This window comes from Chiloscyllium punctatum, chromosome 39, assembly GCF_047496795.1.
Source record: "Chiloscyllium punctatum isolate Juve2018m chromosome 39, sChiPun1.3, whole genome shotgun sequence".
Lineage (NCBI taxonomy): Eukaryota > Metazoa > Chordata > Chondrichthyes > Orectolobiformes > Hemiscylliidae > Chiloscyllium > Chiloscyllium punctatum.
In genome coordinates, this window is record NC_092777.1 from 51,787,993 (window position 1) to 51,807,828 (window position 19,836).

At 44.0% G+C, this 19,836-nt stretch overlaps 1 protein-coding gene across 5 annotated transcripts; it reads right to left on the reverse strand.

The window, feature by feature from the left end:
* Window positions 1-5,242: 5,242 nt before the first annotated feature.
* Window positions 5,243-18,653, reverse strand: kcnj2a (potassium inwardly rectifying channel subfamily J member 2a). Of its 5 annotated transcripts, none has more exons than XM_072558688.1 (2): window positions 18,436-18,653; window positions 5,243-10,225 (listed from the first exon to the last, which is right to left on the reverse strand). In XM_072558688.1, the coding sequence occupies exon 2, from the start codon at window positions 10,002-10,004 to the stop codon at window positions 8,724-8,726; it is 1,281 nt and encodes a 426-aa protein (XP_072414789.1). In that variant the 5' UTR covers window positions 10,005-10,225; window positions 18,436-18,653; the 3' UTR covers window positions 5,243-8,723. The 5 variants fall into 5 exon arrangements, with proteins under 5 accessions (XP_072414789.1, XP_072414791.1, XP_072414790.1 ...); XM_072558690.1 differs by lacking the exon at window positions 18,436-18,653 and adding an exon at window positions 14,382-14,685; XM_072558689.1 differs by lacking the exon at window positions 18,436-18,653 and adding an exon at window positions 13,695-14,087.
* Between the last annotated feature and the right edge of the window lie 1,183 nt (window positions 18,654-19,836).

The window sequence follows — 19,836 nt, forward strand, 5'->3', positions numbered from 1 at the left end:
AACCTGACCGGCGTGCTTGTAATTTCTGAACAAAAACAAATGGCTAAATACTAGAATTCTTTAAATAATGCATCTGGCACAAAAATGCAAAATTTGATAAGTAGTACTTCATTCCACTTTATATGTTGCTTTTGGAGGTTTAGCTGCTTCAGTTCTGGCAGAAGCTGCAATGATCTATTTCTGTATTTTCAAATGCTGTGATTGGACAACACAATCACAAGATGTTCTATCAGGTGATAGTGCCCTTTAACAGGGAATGACTGACATCTGAAACTGATCTGAGATAACTCCATGCGTCCTATTTTTGGACCTTTGGGTGTTGTAAGTTTGTAAGTTTCTAACCTACAGGTTTACTTGCAAGTCAATTGCAAGTATTTTAAGCTCCAATTAAAACATCTATTCAGTGCAGATTAAGAAACATCATTGATAAGCACCTCAAGTGAAGCTCTCAATTCCTGTTCTAACAGTACATTAAAAGACAATAAACGTTTTGAAATTATGTATTAAAATATTTAAAATCATATTAGTGCAGTGGAGGCATGATGATTGTTTTGGTTTAAATGATATCCAAAAATTTAAAGACATGACAAGATGAGCAGATAGAGATCATTCACATGAAAAATAATCAAAAAAGATAATTAAAGTTTGCAAACACCAAGCTAATGAAACAAATGTATATGAATTCATGAAACAGAAGAATGACACAACGTTGTCCTGTATTGATGTTTTGAAAACTGGACGATAATAAAGAGGATTGTTTTGAAGGATCATTTCTGACTATAATAAGTTATGGTCAACTGCTAATTCTGTTGTAGAATGAGCACGTAATACATAGCATTGACAATATTGGAATGGAATTCAAGCCCATCTTATACCACTGCTATGCCAAATGTGATGGACTGAGTCGTGTTAAAAAGAACCAATAATCTTTGCTGGTGTGCCTTAATGTTTATCATCCTCTATTTCTCTCGGAGCACCTGATTGAAAGTATACATAGCACAGAACAAGCACCAGATTAACAAACCATCGCACAGGGATTCAGACACTTGCACATATGCTGTGCACTGTATTCCCACATCATGACCATTTGCCAGTCAAAGATCAGCAGCAAATTGTATTAAGATTATGCATGCAGACATCAGAGATAACCGCCAGTGAACAGAGAGCTGAAAAGATCAGTGGGTGTGTTGGAGCCACAGCAAGACATACATGCTCTGTCTCGAATATAGAGTGACTGTAATGTTTAACTTTTAACTTTGTTCCTTATTTCTTTCTACCTTGTCCTTAAGTTTTTGTACCTAGGTATTTGGACCTAAGACGACGCCATGTGTGGCAACATTGAAAGCTTTTCACTGTACTCCTGTAAATGAGTACACAAAGGAGTAAATGTAGGGTATGGGTGGGTTGCGCTTCGGCGGGTCGGTGTGGACTTGTTGGGCTGAAGGGCCTGTTTCCACACTGTAAAGTAATCTAATCTAAATCTAATCTAATTACAATAAAGGCTAAAGCTAAGTTTAGTAGATCAGAATTTGGGACAGTACCTAAGCCATTGACAGTACTGAAAAAACATACAGGCATGTCACCCAAATGGTAACCCTCAGTGAAGTTAGATTACTTACAGTGTGGAAACAGGCCCTTTGGCCCAACAAGTCCACGCTGCCCCGCCAAAGCGCAACCCACCCATACCCCTACATCTACCCCTTACCTAACACTACAGGCAATTTAGCATGGCCAATTCACCTGACCTGCACATCTTTGGACTGTGGGAGGAAACCGGAGCACCCGGAGGAAACCCACGCAGACACAGGGAGAATGTGCAAACTCCACACAGTCAGTTGCCTGAGGCGGGAATTGAACCCAGGTCTCTGGCGCTGTGAGGCAGCAGTGCTAACCACTGTGCCACCATGCCACCCATGTTCAATGGTTTACAAATATGAAAGACTAGCAACAATATCACTTCTCTCATGACCTATGGATGTTCCAGCCGATGGAGTACCTTTGAAGTGTAGTCACTGTTTTAGTGCCTTTAGTTAAAAATCACACAACACCAGGTCCAACAGGTTTAATTGGAAGCACACTAGCATCCGGAGCGCCGCTTCTTCATTAGGTGGTAGTGCTTTAATAAGCCAACCGGTCTTTGCAGAGAAATCTCCCATAAAGCTGGCACATAAGGTCCTAGGGAGTGTTGCTTAACAAAGAGACCTTGGAGTGCAGGTTCATAGCTCCTTGAAGGTGGAGTCGCAGGTAGATAGGATAGTGAAGAAGGCGTTTGGTATGCTTTCCTTTATTGGTCTGAGTATTGAGTACAAGAGTTGGGAGGTCATGTTGCGGCTGTACAGGACATTGTTTAGGCCACTGTTGGAATATTGCGTGCAATTCTGGTCTCCTTCCTATCGGAAAGATGTTGTGAAACTTGAAAGGGTTCAGAAAAGATTTACAAGGATGTTGCCAGGGTTGCGGGATTTGAGCTATAGGGAGAGACTGAACAGGCTGGGGCTGTTTTCCCTGGAGCGTCGGAGGCTGAGGGGTGACCTTATAGAGGTTTACAAAATTATGAGGGGCATGGATACGGTAAATAGGCAAAGTCTTTTCCCTGGGGTCGGGGAGTCCATAACTAGAGGGCATAGGTTTAGGGTGAAAGGGGAAAGATATAAAAGAGACCTAAGGGGCAACATTTTCACACAGAGGGTAGTACCTGTATGGAATGAGCTGCCAGAGGAAGTGGTGGAGGCTGGTATAATTGCAACATTTAAGAGGCATTTGGATGTGTATATGAATAGGAAGGGTTTGGAGGGATATGGGCCGGGTGCTGGCAGGTGGGACTAGATTGGGTTGGGATATCTGATCGGCATGGACGGGTTGGACCGAAGGGTCTGTTTCCATGCTGTACATCTCTATGACTCTATGAAATGGGACTAGATTAATTTAGGATACTTGGTGAATATTTTTGGGTATGAAGGGTATGAAGGATAGGTCATGCCTCACAAACCTTATTGAGTTCTTTGTGAAGGTGACCAAACAGGTAGATAAGGGTAAAGCCATTGAAGTGGTGTATATGATTTCATTAAGGCATTTGATAAGGTTTCCCATGGCAGGCTACTGCACAAAATAGAGAGGCATGGGATTGAGGGAGATTTAGCAGTTTGGATCAGATATTGACTAGCTGAAAGAGGACAGAGAGTGGTGGTTGATGGGAAATGTTCATCCTGGAGTTTAGTTACTACTGGTGTACTGCAAGGATCTGTTTTGGGTCCACTGCTGTTTGTCATTTTTACAAACAACTTGGATAAGGGCATAGAAGGATGGGTTAGTATATGTGGGGACGACACGAGGTTTGGTACAATTGTGGATAGTGCCAAAGGATGGTGTAGGTTGCAGAGGGACATAAATAAGCTGCAGAGCTGAACTAAAAGTTGGCAAATGGAGTTAAATGTGGATAGGAGTGAGATATTCACTTTGGAAGGAGTAACAGGAATGTAGAGTACTGGGCAAATGTAAGGGTCTTGGTAGTGCAGGTAAGCAGAGAGATCTGTGTCCATGTACATAGATCCCTCAAATTTGCCACCCAGGTTGATAGGGCTGTTAAGAAGGCATACAGTGTGTTAGCTTTTATTAGTAGAGGGATCAAGCTTTGGAACTATGAGGTCATGCTGCAGCTGTACAAAATTCTGGTGTGGCCGCACTTGGGAGTATTGCGTGCAGTTTTGGTCACCGCACTATAGGTTGGATGTGAAAGCTTTGGAAATGGTTCAGAAGAGATTTACTAAGCTGTTGCCTGCTATGGAGGGAAGGTCTTATGTGGAAAGGTTGAGGGACTTGAGGCAGTTTTCACTAGAGAGAAGGTTGAAACGTGACTTAATCGAGACATATAAGATAATCAGAGGGTGAGATCAGGTGGACAGTGAGAGCCTTTTTCTTCAGTTGGTGATGGTTAGCATGAGGGGACAGAGTTTTAAATTGAGGGGTGATAGATATAAGACAGATGTCAGAGATAGTTTCTTTACTCAGAAAGTAGTAGGGGCATGGAATTGCCTGCGCGCAACAGTTGTAGACTTGCCAATTTTAGAGGCATTTAAATGCTCATTGGGTAGGTACGTGGATGAGAATGGAATAGTGTAGGTTAGATGGGCTTCAGATTGGTTTCACAGGGTGGCACAACATCGAGGGCTGAAGTGCCTGTACTATGCTGTAATGTTTTATGTTCTGTGGTCAGCATAGACTAGTTGAATTGAAGGGTCTGTTTCCATGCTGTACATCTCTATGACTCTAAATGTCAATGCAATGATAATAAGATCATCTGTTTTGTTTGTGGTTTTGAAAGTGGGGTTAATATTGGCCAGAACAATTGCTCCCAATGCTGACTAAGATGCTGAGATTCATACATTTTTTGTTAGGCAAGGATATTGATTGTGATGGAGCCAAGGTAGGTAGGTGGAGTTAATACACAGATTGATCATGGTCCCACTGAATGGCAAAACAGGTTCAGGATTCATCTTCTGAATGAAATTGTGCAAAATCTGCAACAAGCCAGATATCTCACTGGCAATGGTTTCCTCTTTTGTTCGAAAGTTATAAAGTACTCTTGCTTCTGGCATTTAGCATGTCATTCACACTGGCAGTTGCCTCTGGCTTTCTGCTCATATGTTCAAGCAACATTAATTTGTTGAATTTAGCTGTCAGAAACAGCATGTAGCTGCAGCCACAATCATTTTTTTCTTCTGTCTGTCAAGCAGCTAATGAGCTTCTTAATATGAGCAAAAAGTAAAAATGAAGCTGGTTAGATGATAGTTATCAAGGTGTGTCGACAGGTGACTGAAATCTTCACTGTTTGCCATCTCATGTTTAGGTCGTTCACCCTCCATTTTAGTCATAATTAAAAAGAGCATAAGCAGACCATAAAGCTCCTTGTACAGGGTACAATAACAATATTCAGAGAAGGTGGCTAAGGGCTAATGCTAAAACTTACTTTTCTTTTGGGCACATCTTCTGATAACATTGCTAAGGTAATTCGGAGAAATCCAATTTATTGCTGTTATTGTATTTTCAGTGATGCCTCTATTGTGTGCTAATTTCCATAATAATGTTTACAGGGAAAACACACAGGACAAATAAAAAGATTAGCATTGTCTACAGGAGATGTGTGGGAATTCTATTCAGTGAATAGGTATGATCTTATATTAAAACATTGAGGATGCATCGTAAAGTCAGCAGTCTGTAATATTTCACAAAAATTTATTTCAACCATAAAATAAGACATACATTTTTTTAAAAAAATCTGTACAATTGGTGGATCTGTGCAGTACAGTAGGAAGACGTTGATACAAAAGGCTGCAAAAATGGTACGTATAATAAAATCAAGAACATCATCAAAATGTAGATTTTCCAAGCTGCAAGTGTCCGTAGGGAAAGCTGAAAGGAGTTCATAAGACAACAAATCTTACTGGCAGAGAGGTGACCACCGTGCAGCACTAAATAAGTTAAATGGTCGAGAGCAGCTGTACGTTACAGACATTACAGTACTTCACAATTTTGTTATCCCAAAATGCCTTGTAGGAAGGCCAAAAAAATATATCTTTAGTGGAAATATTTCGTACAAAGAGTGCATGAGAGTTAAACTAGTTTGTCATGTCTTGACAAGATTGCAACATTCCAAATTCTAACCAGTTTTTTTTTTAAATGTCATTAAGGTATTCTATGAATTTTAACTTTATGTCATGCTTAAATAATAAATAATGAAAGTTCATAGTTGTAACAAACCCTATTAAGCTTGAACAATGTTAAAATCAAGTGACCTGCGCTAACCTGCAGCATCTAGGGTCTACTGGTTGTTACAAGATACTGAATTGCCAGTTTTTATCCTCATGTGGCATTTTACTTTGACTCTATTTACATTTGGCTTTAAATATGAAAATATTCATTAAACATTTATAAACTGTACATTTTATTAAAAACTATATATTGCAAGAGTTTTCTGTTGTAAAAATGCTGTTTTCTTTTTCCTGATAAATATATGCATCAGGCAATTGAGCCCTGAAGTGTTCAAAAAAGTTTTTTTTTTGGTTTTTTAAAAATTTTTTAAATGTGCTAATTTCTCTTCAGTGAAATGGCAGCATTTTGCAGGTCAATCCAAAGTGTTGTAAGCCAGCTCCTTGGTTTCCTGCTCTTTTTCCATTGCTTTATTTGCTGGTTTAAATACTCTTTGGTTGGAATTCCATTCTAAGGAACCGAGGGATGCACTTTTATTAGCAGCATGTGCAGTATTTTTGCAATTTTTATACTGACGGATGGCATCCATCTTCAAGTTGCCTTGTGCATATTTTCTCTCTACAGTTAACTAATCAGTCATTTGTGTGTATCGGTGAACCTACCCTCCCACACCCCTACCCACCCAAACCCATTTCTATTTCCAAGCTGTCATGTATTGTTCACTGTTTTTGGTTTCTGTAGGACCCACAACCACTTGTAGGTCAGTGAAAGCTGCCAAGTGCCTAAACAGGCAATTCAAAGTCCTCCACGGGAAAAATTGCTAATAAAGCTATAATTAGAGTTGGCAAGAAGACCACTTGCAATTAGTTGGCAGATGTGCTGACCCCACTTTACTGTCTGCTTTCAGAAGGTCAGTGACATTTAACTACCACATCAAAACAAGCCGAGTTCTGCTAATGTCTCTCACCGCGTAAAAAATACTGGTAAATTTTTAAACAAGAAATGTTCTGTCTTTCTTCCAGTGCGCCTAATATTCAACTTATTTTTTTTTAAGAACAGTGGACATCATTTGCTTGGTGACATGCCAACAATCTATACCAAAATATTCAGTGACCCTTTTCCCACTATTCTAAGCTGGTCCGAACCTGGTTAATTCTGCTGCAACTTCAATGAGAACCAAAAACTGTTTTGAGTGATGGACCATCTCTTAAAGATTATGCGATCACTTGGGAGGTCAGTCTAAATATGTTGTCACAGCAGTAACAGTCTTTTTCCTCAGACAAACCAGCTTTGGAATGTAGAGTTGTGGACTTGAACTAACTGCTGTGAAATTCAGCTGAACAGCTGTGGAAAGGAAAATATCAAGAAACAGGATGCTCTCTTCTAGTGCAGACAATGAAAAATCAAAAGCATTTAAAATTCTTTGTAACATTCCATTTTTAAAAATCTTAATGTTTGAACATTGTGATTTGACCTCTCCATTATTCCCTCCTCTGTGCAGCTTCATTCAGATGAGCAGGTTAGATAAGCCACAAATGCTCAAACCTTCTGAAGGCTAGTACCATAGGTCTTGCTCACTGGAAAGATTATTTCTACTTCACTCTGTTGTGAGCTATTCTGCTGCAGAGAAATCATACCCCAATATATCCCAGATAGGCAGCAATACAGCTCAGGTTTGTTTCTAGTCTAAGTGGTTATGGTGCTTAGTTGTGGTTATGGTGCTTAGTGGATTAACTGGACTTCTAGCCAAAGTGTTATAAGTTGAATTCTCAGGTTAGCATGTATATTGCCACCAAGAATGATGTCTCATTTGCTATCAGAGTTTTACAAGAAAATAGACCCAACTTGCGGAGAGGATGGGAGGACGTGGACAGGCGAGGGCAAAGTCGATGAATGTCTTTCCATCATCTTGCCACACCCAAGTCACAATATCTGCTGGGTGATTACAGAATGAAACCAATAGCCAGGAAAATTTGCTGGCCAAAATGTTCCACTTTTTGGGTGAATGTGGAACAACAAGAAGCTGATAAACATGCAAGGATTTAGGTTTGGGTTTCATTGCTTGCTTAAAAGGAGAGGAATGCGCTGCACTTCACCTTTGGAAGATCTATATTCACAGATAAAGCTTGTTGGAAAAGGACTAGTATCTTAACATCTGCAATAGTTAGATAGCCAGACATGCTTGCCCTTTGTCATTAGTTAAACTTAACTTTATGATATATGTACTTCTGAAAAAGGGAGACCGTAAAATTTGCTAATAATGGGTGAAAATATCCATGCAATTAACTCTTTTCTGAACAGTGGAACTATGAATTTCATCGGGTCAGTGCAGCGAATTGTCAAGGTTTTCATTTGCGGGACACTACCATCAAGAATTAAGTCAACCAATTCTTTGGAAACTAAAGTCAGTCAATTTTAAAGGAACTAGGAGAAAGAAAATCAAACCAATTTTTAATTCACGGTTTTAGAAAAGCAAAGGAATCATAAATACTGATTTTGATTTGATCACAATAAATCAATAGAAGAAAACTTCAAAAATAAATATTATATAAGCCGCAACTTCACTTATCAACTTATCTATTAAATTGTTCTTCAGTGGTCACTGTTCTTTCAGGAGTTCAGTTAAACCATTTCAGAGCAGATGAAATCCTCGCCCAGAACAATAAGTTTCCTTTCAGAGCCATTTTGTTCGGTGTACTTAATGTTTTGGGTTAACTTACATCCATCCAGTCTTTCCTGCAAGTTCAAGTTTTGCCATATATGTATGTATATATATGCTACTGCATTTGCCATTATGTGCCTCCTTATCAGGTCAAAAATTATTATTAGTGCTTTGTTTGAAAGAATTGATCTTCTCCAGTCTGTCACTAAAGAAGAACAACCTGTGTAGGATGGCCTTTCAGCAAAGTCTGACTTCAACAGGACCCTTTTCTTGGTGTGCTGTTCTAGGCACAGTTAAGCACAATATGCTTTGAGGATACGTTATCTTTTTTTAAAAAAAAGATGCATTTTAGGTGTCAAATTTCAGATTCCCTTCTGAGTGGGCGAGGTTCTAATGGGACAGTGGCCTGATTATGGTCCGTGTTAGTTAGTGTCTCTGTGCTCGGATTCTCTGGGCACCCAGCCTCACTGTCCTCATCGTCTTTGTTCATGAGGGCCACCTCATTTTCATAGCAGAAAGTGTTGGGTGTGGAGAGTATGTATTTCTTTTCTGCCAAATCCCTGGCACTGCAGAGAGGCGTATTAGGCACCTCGTAGGTTTTGTGAAAGCGGGAATAATCAACTTTGTAGTAGTTTTTCTCCTCAAAGAGCACTGGCTCAAATCGGTGACCCCAGAGAATTTCACTGGCAAGATATGAGCTGCGACACTGTGTGGTCATTGCTGTAGCTTCCACCATTCCTTCAAGAATCACGACAATTTCAAAATCTGCATTGTCCATGTCCTGTTTGCTCAAGTCATAGAAAGGACTGTCTTCATCAATTTCATGTACTATTGTAATTGGTGACACTAGAAATATTCTATCTATTCCACTATCAAAGCCTACATTAACATCTACTTGATCCAAGGGTATGTATTCACCCTCTGGTGTTATTCTAGATTTAAGCAGCTGGGCCCTTACATGGGCTTCCACTAAGTGGCTCTTTCGTAAATTTCCAACTCGCCACATTAAACAGAGCTTTCCATCTCTCATAGCGATCACAGCACTATCGCTGAAAATGAGTGTTTCATTTCTCTTTTTTGGTTTGGCCATCTTGGCCATGACAGCACCAATGATGAAAGCATCAATGATGCAGCCCACAATGGACTGAAAGACTACTATGAATACAGCTATGGGGCATTCTTCAGTCACACAACGGAAGCCATATCCAATAGTGGTCTGAGTCTCAATGGAGAATAGAAATGCAGCTGTAAAGCTTTTGACTTCAGAAACACATAGTTTATGTGAGTCTTTGCCATCCAAGTCACCATGCATCAGTGCAATAAGCCAAAACATGCAACCAAACAACAGCCAGGACAAGATGAAGGACAGGCAGAAGATGACCAGCATCCACCGCCAACGAATGTCCACACATGTTGTGAAGATGTCTGACAAGTAGCGTTGCCCCTTCTCACTCATATTTACAAACTGAACATTGCAATGGCCATCTTTCTTCACAAATCTGCTCCGGCACTGCTGCCTGGTGTGTACCTTGCTTTTGCCATTGCCGTAGCCGTTGGCAACTGCCATTGTAGCTAGTTTCATCCCGTCTTCCTCGGAGGACACAATGCTGTAGCGGTTGGCACGCACGCTGCCCATTGCCAACGCCTGGGACTGCTGCGTTTCTACTTTGGGATACAGTCTTGAAAATTTCTGGAACAACCTTTGAAGAAACAGTTTTGAACGTTAAGGAAGAGCACACCACGTCTTTGAAAGTAGACCTCCGCAAGTATCCTTGGTTCCACCAAGTTGTCTCCTCTGTAAAGGATCGCTTGGTTATCCAATAGTGTGTTGTAATTCAGCACTCGGTAGAGTATGATCTAAAAACGAAATAAAATTAAAGTTACTATCAAATAGAATTAGAGCTGAGAATCATTTCAAAAGTTTAAATAATTCAAGTAATTTTAAGAAAACACTTTTGGATGTTACTGTTAGCTAAATTAAAGATCAGAGACAAATCTTGATAATTAAAACACTAAATTAATTTGAGAAGTTCTAACACTGTTTTGTTGGTGATTAAGGATGAAAATTACACTGAGCTCTGTTCCAACAATGCAAAGGCAGACAAATCATTTGCAGCACTTGTTAAATTAGGGCAGTGGTTTTAATTGGATCACATTGATCCATTACCTTGAACATAACAATCCAGTGTCTGCATAATGATGGATACTCACAATCATCTAAACTTGTGGGCTTTAAAAATAATAGAATCATTTTTATTACAAATATGCCATCCTAACCCATCCTAAGTCAAAATGGCAACTTCACTGCTTCTCAAAGTGTCTGAGCCTGACACTTCTCATTTCATCCTGCATGAGATTAAAGTGACCTTAAGTATAGCTAATCACTTCAGTCTAATTATACACAGCTAGTGATGTAGGTGGTGTATTAATATGCCTTCCCATTTCTTTCAGTTTGCTATGACAAAGGATGAGGTCAATGCAAATCTCATTTTACTCTGATGTGTGATTTGCATCATGAATGTGCTGCAAAACCAACAGCTCTTCAATTTTTCTTTTATTTATCAATATATTTCATAATCAGAGAGTATTATAGCAAAAGCAATGCTATGATACACAGATTTTTAAGTAAACCATTTGACGTTCATGTATATGATTTTACTGTGATGCCAAATAACTCCTTGCCACAATAAAAGTACACCAAATGAAACATAGTAATCCATATAAGTTTAGATGTCAGCGCATTAGAGCCACAGTATTTTCAAATGTTGCGGTTGAAACTGATGATCACTTTTGAATCCCAATTCACATCCTCACCTTACACTGCTTTCATTAATATTTTAAGTTCCTTCTCTCCCTTTCCCCTGGGGTAATCACTATTGGAAATTAAGTGATACATGTCACAAGGGAGATTATTGTACCTAGGAGACATGTGTATTACGTATAACAAACTTATTCTGCTGCCAAAATGTGGCAGTGTAATAGCGAATGCAACCAGAGACATTAGGATCCATGTCGGATTGAGGGCTAGGAATATATGAGAAAGGTAACAAAACCCAGTGCCAGTGTTACCAGGAACATACTTGCATGTCCCAATTATATTTTAAACCACTAATGTGAACCTCAAGTTGTCAAGATAAATGATAAGGTATTGTATGACAATGTTAGCAACAACTCAGTAAGTAGTAGTTTCATCTCAGAAGATCTAAATCAAGCCCTGAGCCACATTGAAACAAACTTCAATTTGCCTTCTTGAATGAATGGAAAGATCCGACAAGCAAATATGGCAAATTCTCTCAGTGCTATCATCAACACTTATCCCTCAACACAACATTAGGACAGATTATTTGGCCATTTATGTCATTTCTGTTCATGGAACACTGCTGTCTACAAATTGCCTGCTAACATTCTTATATTAAAACAGAGACACCACTCAAAAGATTACTTGCTGGTTGCAAAGTGTTCCAGGGCAGCCTGAGGTCATGAAAATCTGATATAAATGCAATCTGGTGTTACATTACCCAAATATTAATTACTCCTTGCTTCCTGACATCAGTGTGAAATTTCCTTTCAGCTTTTAAATTATGTTGCCTTAATTTTACAAATATGATTTAACTTGAAAGAAATATTACTACTTAACATTTCTGATTGCATTCAGGCTCTTGTGAATTCTATCAATACCTCTCATTCCCCCTTTGAAGCTGAAGATCCTAGATTTCTATTACAAACTTTATTTTTCCATAACTCTGGCACGAGGGAACATCCACCTGTACTTCTCTGTACTGTATCCAACAATGATGTTTTCCCTTGTGTTTTAATAACTCACAGCATTCGGAACTCACAACAAGATCTGAAGAGGGCTCAGTACAGCTTCAACTTAGTGGCTCACATCTATTCTTTTCTACATTGATCAGAAACTCTGTTTCTGGTATCTTCTGTTGTTAAACAGTCATAGACTCACAATTGCTCCTAGATCTCCTTTAACCTCAACCCAACTGGTTTGACATGAGAGAATTTAATGTGTCCCTGCACAAATCCCTGGCCCCTATCATTTAATTATTTGCATCTTCCAGTGTATGTTTATCTACACCAAGTTTCATTTGCAAGCTTACTATGCAAACTCATATCGATCCTTTTTTTTCATGTTGGTATCACTAGCTTCAGATACCCCTTTCTCTGTTCAGAGTATCTGAATATGTAGATTGAGACAGCTCGGCCCATCGTGGCTGTGCTAGCTGGCTGGAAATGTGATCAAGATGTCCCATTCTCCCCTCTCTACACAACCTTCAACTCCCCTCCCCCCCCCCCCCCCCCACCTCCCCCCCCACCCCATAACACACACACATACCCTCCCCATGGCTTTGGAAATTCTTTTACAAATACATATCCAGTTTCCTTTTGGAAGTTACTGTCCAGTTCGTAAATGGCTTCTGAATAAAATACTTGTACGGCTCTGTCTGGATTCTTTCTTTTTCTCTGTTCGATGAAGCACCTGACACACACACACACACACACACATAGACACAGAGGGAGAGAGACATACACATGGACACACAGAGACAGACAGCAACAGACACAGAGACGTACGGGCACACACACAGACACAGAGAGAGAGAGACATACACACAGAGACAAACACAGGGACATATGCACACACAAACACAGAGGGAGAGAGACATACACACTGACACACAGAGACACACACAGGGATATATGCGCGCACACACAGACACAGAGGGAGAGAGACATACACAAAGACACACAGAGACACACACATGGACATATGTGCGCACACACAGAGACATACACACAGACACACACAGGGACATACGGGTGCACACACAGACACAGAGGGAGAGAGACATACACACAGACACACAGAGACACACACAGGGACATATGCGCGTGCACACACACACAGACATACACACAGACACACGGAGACACACACAGGGACATACACAGACACGCAGAGACAGGCACAACGATATACGCGCGCACACACAGACACACAGAGACACACACAGGGACATACACACAGACACAGAGAGAGAGACATACACACAGATACAGAGACATACGCGCGCACACACAGACACAGGGAGAGAGAGAGATACACACAGACACAGAGAGAGAGACATACACACAGATACAGAGACATACGCGCGCACACACAGACACAGGGAGAGAGAGAGATACACACAGACACAGAGAGAGAGAGAGACATACACACAGATACAGAGACATACGCGCGCACACACAGAAACAGGGAGAGAGACACACACAGAGAGACACACAGAGACACACACACACCGCTGCTGAACTTTACCTGAACGATCAAACACACGGAGATTACAATTCCGTCTAGTAGGTGATAAGCTTTGCTGCCGAATTTGCAATGCTCGCTGGGGAAAGCAGTTACCTCCCCCGCAGTGAGTCGGACCCCCCCTCCCCTGTCGGGATGGGGAAGGGTACACACCGAGTACACCCCACAGAGCACTTCAGCTCGCCAGCCACAGCAGCACCCAGTCCCGGCGGTGGCTCAGAGCAGCCAGAACATGCGCACAAAGTACCTTCAACTCATCATGCAAAGTGATCCGGGTTTGGTTTTCGCTCTGGAAGAAACTACACACTGCATTCCCCCCAAACACCCCTCCTCCGGGCCAAAGTGAGGACTGCTGGTGCTGGAGATGAGAGTCCAGAGTGTGGTTGCTGGAAAAGCACAGCAGGTCAGGCAGCATCCGAGGAGCAGGACAATCGTCATTTCGGGTAAAAGCCCTTCATCAGGATTTTCCAGTACCACACTATTGACGCCTCCTCTGAGGCAGCTTCCAAGCACCAGTTTATTATCTGGCCAACAACACTGGGTGTCAGCAATAAACTCGCCCGCCCGCCCAAAACCGTCCCCTTGGTGGGGGGGTGGGGTCAGGCTCAGACCCAGCGTCAGAGTTGTGTATCGGTTTCCCACCGTCGACCCTGAACTGCTAATGGTGACTTGGGTATGTTTTCTACTAACCTGTTTGGAGATGTCATTGCTCACCTCTGTAGCAGGTGGGACTTGAACTCGGGTCTCCTGCCTCAGAGGCAGGGTCACTACCATTGCTCCACAAAAGCCCCCTCCAATGGTGAGTGCCTTTGGACTTAATGGAGGAGGGTTGAAAACTGACCCATGAGATACAAGGCAGGGTTTGATCAGTCTGGGTACCCCGGGTTTCTGGGGACACCCTCAACGGTTTTCTGCCCAGACATACTTCCTGGTGTCTCTCTCTCTCTGGATAGAAGCCACTCAATGCTCCTGATTGTCGTTTGGCGCTCTTGCGCACCACTTTCTGGTTCTGCTGCACATTGCTGGCGTGCTCTCTGTGCCCGACTTCAGCCTGACTTCAAATATCCCTCCAACCACCCCCCACCCCGACTCCGTCACCGCCAGCCTCGAAAACGATGCACAATCTGCCCTCTTCCCTGTCGTCTGTCGTGTCCTGAAGAAGGGTTACATCCTAAACGTTGACTTTTCCACCCCCTTGTGCTGCCTGTCTTGCTGTGTTCTCCCAGCCCCCTGATGCTGCCTGCCTTGCTGTGTTCTCCCAGCCCCCTGATGCTGCCTGCCTTGCTGTGTTCTCCCAGCCCCCTGATACTGCCTGCCTTGCTGTGTTCTCCCAGCCCCCTGATGCTGCCTGCCTTGCTGTGTTCCCCTCCCTCCTGATGCTGCCTGCCTTGCTGATGATGCTGCCTGCCTTGTTGTGTTCCCTTCCCTCCTGGTGCTGCCTGTCTTGCTGTGTTCTCCCAGCCTCCTGGTGCTGCCTGCCTTGCTGTGTTCTCCCAGCCTCCTGGTGCTGCCTGCCTTCCTGTGTTCCCCTCCCTCCTGGTGCTGCCTGCCTTCCTGTGTTCCCCTCCCTCCTGATGCTGCCTGCCTTGCTGTGTTCTCCCAGCCTCCTGGTGCTGCCTGCCTTCCTGTGTTCCCCTCCCTCCTGGTGCTGCCTGCCTTGCTGTGTTCTCCCAGCCTCCTGATGCTGCCTGCCTTGCTGTGTTCTCCCAGCCTCCTGGTGCTGCCTGCCTTCCTGTGTTCCCCTCCCTCCTGGTGCTGCCTGCCTTGCTGTGTTCTCCCAGCCCCCTGATACTGCCTGCCTTGCTGTGTTCTCCCAGCCCCCTGATGCTGCCTGCCTTGCTGTGTTCCCCTCCCTCCTGATGCTGCCTGCCTTGCTGATGATGCTGCCTGCCTTGTTGTGTTCCCTTCCCTCCTGGTGCTGCCTGTCTTGCTGTGTTCTCCCAGCCTCCTGGTGCTGCCTGCCTTGCTGTGTTCTCCCAGCCTCCTGGTGCTGCCTGCCTTCCTGTGTTCCCCTCCCTCCTGATGCTGCCTGCCTTGCTGTGTTCTCCCAGCCTCCTGGTGCTGCCTGCCTTCCTGTGTTCCCCTCCCTCCTGGTGCTGCCTGCCTTCCTGTGTTCCCCTCCCTCCTGGTGCTGCCTGCCTTGCTGTGTTCTCCCAGCCTCCTGATGCTGCCTGCCTTGCTGTGTTCTCCCAGCCTCCTGGTGCTGCCTGCCTTCCTGTGTTCCCCTCCCTCCTGGTGCTGCCTGCCTTGCTGTGTTCTCCCAGCCTCCTGGTGCTGCCTGCCTTCCTGTGTTCTCCCAGCCTCCTGGTGCTGCCTGCCTTGCTGTGTTCTCCCAGCCTCCTGGTGCTGCCTGCCTTGCTGTGCTCTCGCAGCCTCCAGCCTGGTCTACTCTGCCCTCTCTCGCCAGCTTTCTCCCACACTCCTTGCCTTCTCTCGCATCCTCAGTCTTTTCTCGGTCGGAGTCCCATTGCTGTTTACCAACATTATTCTCACAAGCCAAACCAGGGACAGCAACCTCACTGGAAGCGTAACAGTGGAACGAAACCGCTCAAATCTTATCCCCTTTCCTCTGAAGTACGTGTGATCACCACGACCGGCTAAACCAAGGACGAACTGCATTTGAGGTGGTTCAGTGTTAACATTAAATTAATAGCTCAGTCTCTGTAGTTCTGTCAGGAATGGGAATATTCATCTTATTTTGTCTAATACCCCATCCCCAAATAACCAAAGTAACCCTGTGATATTGTTTTAAACATTGCCCTTTGTTTTGGTTGTGTCTAATATTAACAGTTATCACAGCTCAGGGTTAAAATCCTGCCGAACAAAAGCTGCATCTGAGCTCGACTCTCTGCGTTTGGAAGTTTGTTGGTCTCCTGTTTTCACTTCCAGAGGTCAGTAAGGCTTCTCCCCGCTCCAACTGACTGCCCTCTCTCTCTCTCTCTCTCAATCTCTCTCACTCCCCCAGTCCCGGCTCGGACGGCGACACCGGTGCCAAACTTTCAACTGCCTGCGATCGACAATTTGTACACTCTCCCCTTGCAGCTCCCCGGGGTGGCTGTGTCATCAAACCTTCTCCCCACCTCGTCTTCCTTTTGATATGACCCCCCCCCCCCCCCCCTAGCTGTTTACTGCCGGAGGAAACAGCAAAGCCCTGGAGAAGTGGGGGGGTGGGGGGGGGAGTCAGGACACTGAAACTGCCACTTGTCTCACTGATAACAAGTAAAGTAGAGGCAGCAGAGTCTGTGCAGCCTGAGCCCGGGGAAGGAAGCAGGATGGTGACTGAGATGGGTAGAGGGGGCCAGACACTGGAAAAAGCAGATGACAGGAGCGTGCCTGGGTATGGAAGCAGGCAGCCTGAGGTGTGGTTGGGAGAGGTGTGGTACAGATCAGCAAATTCTGGAATGTAGGATGCTACCGACTTCAACTGCTTTGTGGTTCAGGCCACTGCTGCTGGTTTGCTAAGTGAGTTTTTTGGTGTGTGTGTCGTGTGACTCACACTGAACCGCCCAGTTTCGACTCCTCGGCCGGATTCAATCGGTGCAGCTCAGTCAATGTTAACACTCGCCCCAAGCCCACCCCAGCCAACACGTGTTATTTGGCAAAGAAAACTGTTGTCTGGGATGAGACAAGGAGTTCTCAGCGTGTTTACAAACTGGACGCGGCGTTAAATATACATTTGAAAAATAGCACATAAAATAAATAAAACAAAAGATCAGAGCAAGGCGGAATGCCTTTCGAGGGCATGGGAGAGTATCGTGAACGCGAATCGTTGAGTAACCCCTTTTCCCCCTTTTGTCCAACCCAGCTCTACAACACTACAACTGGGAAGGATTGCTGAGACCGGTTGTGCGAAAATATTTCTGCCGCGGAACTGACTTTCCCTCCCTCTGTCCCTTTCAAAATATCATTTTGCTATCAACGCCCTTAAATTCCGAACTTCCTACTTCTGTTGCCAACTTTTTTTTTCCCCTCTGTCTGTTGGCGGGCAGGACAACTCAATGAAGGAGAGACGCTCCCAGAGCAGCCCGAACTCGCACTTGTCCCGTCTTTTACACTGTCACCGGAGGGCGGGGGTGGAGAGTGACGATCAGCCCAAAGGAAACCCAGCGCTTTAACCCAACCGCGGTTCGACACAACGTTCTGAAGCACCGTTCCACTGACAGGACTCCTTTCTCTAAAGTAAAAATGACACAAACTGACCTGAGCCAAACCGGGGGAGTGGGGGGGGGGGGAGGAAAAGCCAAGCCAGAATCGTGTGGGCTGTTTTGAATCCAATTTCCAGCCACAACAAAAAAAAACGGGGGGGGGGGTCTCATTTCAACATTGACAAACTCTGCAGTTTGGCCCTAAACACTCAAAGCAGTAGCCGCAACATGTCTGATGCAACAAGTCGCCGCATATCAGGTCGTCACCCCAATTATCTGATATACGGGAGGGGGGGAGGGTAGGGAGGAAGGACATTTTCCAGTCTTTTACCCCCTACCCCTCCCCCACCAACCCGCCCACACCGTACCTCCTTCCTCGTCAACAGAAATAGGGCGATTCTTAACGAAAGGTCTACCATTCAGCCCGTTTACACCGCCCCTCTCAAATTACAGCGTTCAAACCTGGGCAAATCAATAAACTTTTTTTAGAAAAAAAGAAAATCGCTCTGTCTTGCGTGGTTTGGCTGCAGCAAGACACTTTAAGACTCTGGTTGACTTGAGGGGGAGAAAGAGAAAGATTTGATTTTAATCCTGGTTACCTGCTCAGTGTTTGCAGCGAGAGTGTCATTTGAAATCCAACAGCGGCTGTAACCTGCTCTATAGCTCGGAGGTTGCAGTAACTTGGGTTATTCTTGTTTCTTTCTCTCTCTGAGGTGAGGTGAAGGGGGTGCTGGGTGGGTGGTGATGGTAGTGGTGGTGGAAGGTGTGGAGCGGGGTTCATATGCCGTAGATATAATCCTGTCCTTGTTGCGGTCTGTTTCTGACACCACTTCAACTTCATCCAGATATAAAGCGCGCCGGCTTGGCAAGAAAACCCGCCCCGGGCACACCTTTCCGCCAATCCTCATACGATCTGTATGAGTGACAGCCCTCCTGACCAATAAGCGAGACGACTTCCATCTACTCCCCTCCTCCTGCCCCCCCATCCCCCAAACCATCCCATCGCAGTCTCTTGTCGTGTCCATTCCAACTCTCAAAAACTGACAATCCGCTTCCCAACAGGGCCCAGGGTCGGTGCAACAAAGCGTTGACCTGAGGATCTACAAACTTGTGTTAAAACAGCAGGGCAAGATTGAACAGCGTTGAGGGGAACCATGAAGGCGCGGGGCGAGATGGAATTATGTTTCCGTTTGCTTGCCCTAGTTTTCTGCTAGCTAATGTCCCTAATAAACGGAACCGTTTATGCTTTTCTGTATGTTTGCTTCTGTCACGGGGAATCCCTTGCGGTTTTGTCAGAGAAAAAAAAGTGGCGTGTTAAGTTATTCATGCTGGGTAGATTCAAAGGCTGCACAGTCTTCCAGTCTCAAGTTTATACTTTCCATAATTATTAGCAATCTCCCCAACTTTGCCTTTCCTATTTCTTGTATGATCAGGATCGGGGTGGGGGGGGGGGGTCACTAAAGTCAATGATTAAATATTTGGTGTGGTTTCTGTTTTAATTTTTGCACTGTGTGTATATATCTTGCCAGTATCCATCCCGAGGAATATTGTGTGACGCGATATCAGCGCCAGAAATCCTAAACATGAAAGAGATTGTAAAGATCTGGGAACTTGCTACAGCAGACTGCTGATAATGTGCCCGCTGGCAAGAACCCCTTCCTTTTTGCTCTCTCCCTGTCTAAATCTCTCAGACTGCTGTTTGAAGATATTCCCAAGGTGACTCTCTCGGAGGTTAAACGTTCCACTTAGTTGGACCAGGTCAAAACTTCGAGTTTATTTTGTTTCTAAAACTGAGTTTATTAAGTAGCCAGGGTATTCGATGGCATCAATGATAATGCTGTAATCGGCGGCGTGTTTGTTTACTGAACGCCTCCTTTAATAAGTTTAAAACCATAGAATAGCGATGAAGCAATGAATTGGCCACAAGCATTAGAGCCTGTGTTTTCACATTATACAAAGTTGGCGTGTACACATTGTTTAATATCATTAACGAGCTCCAG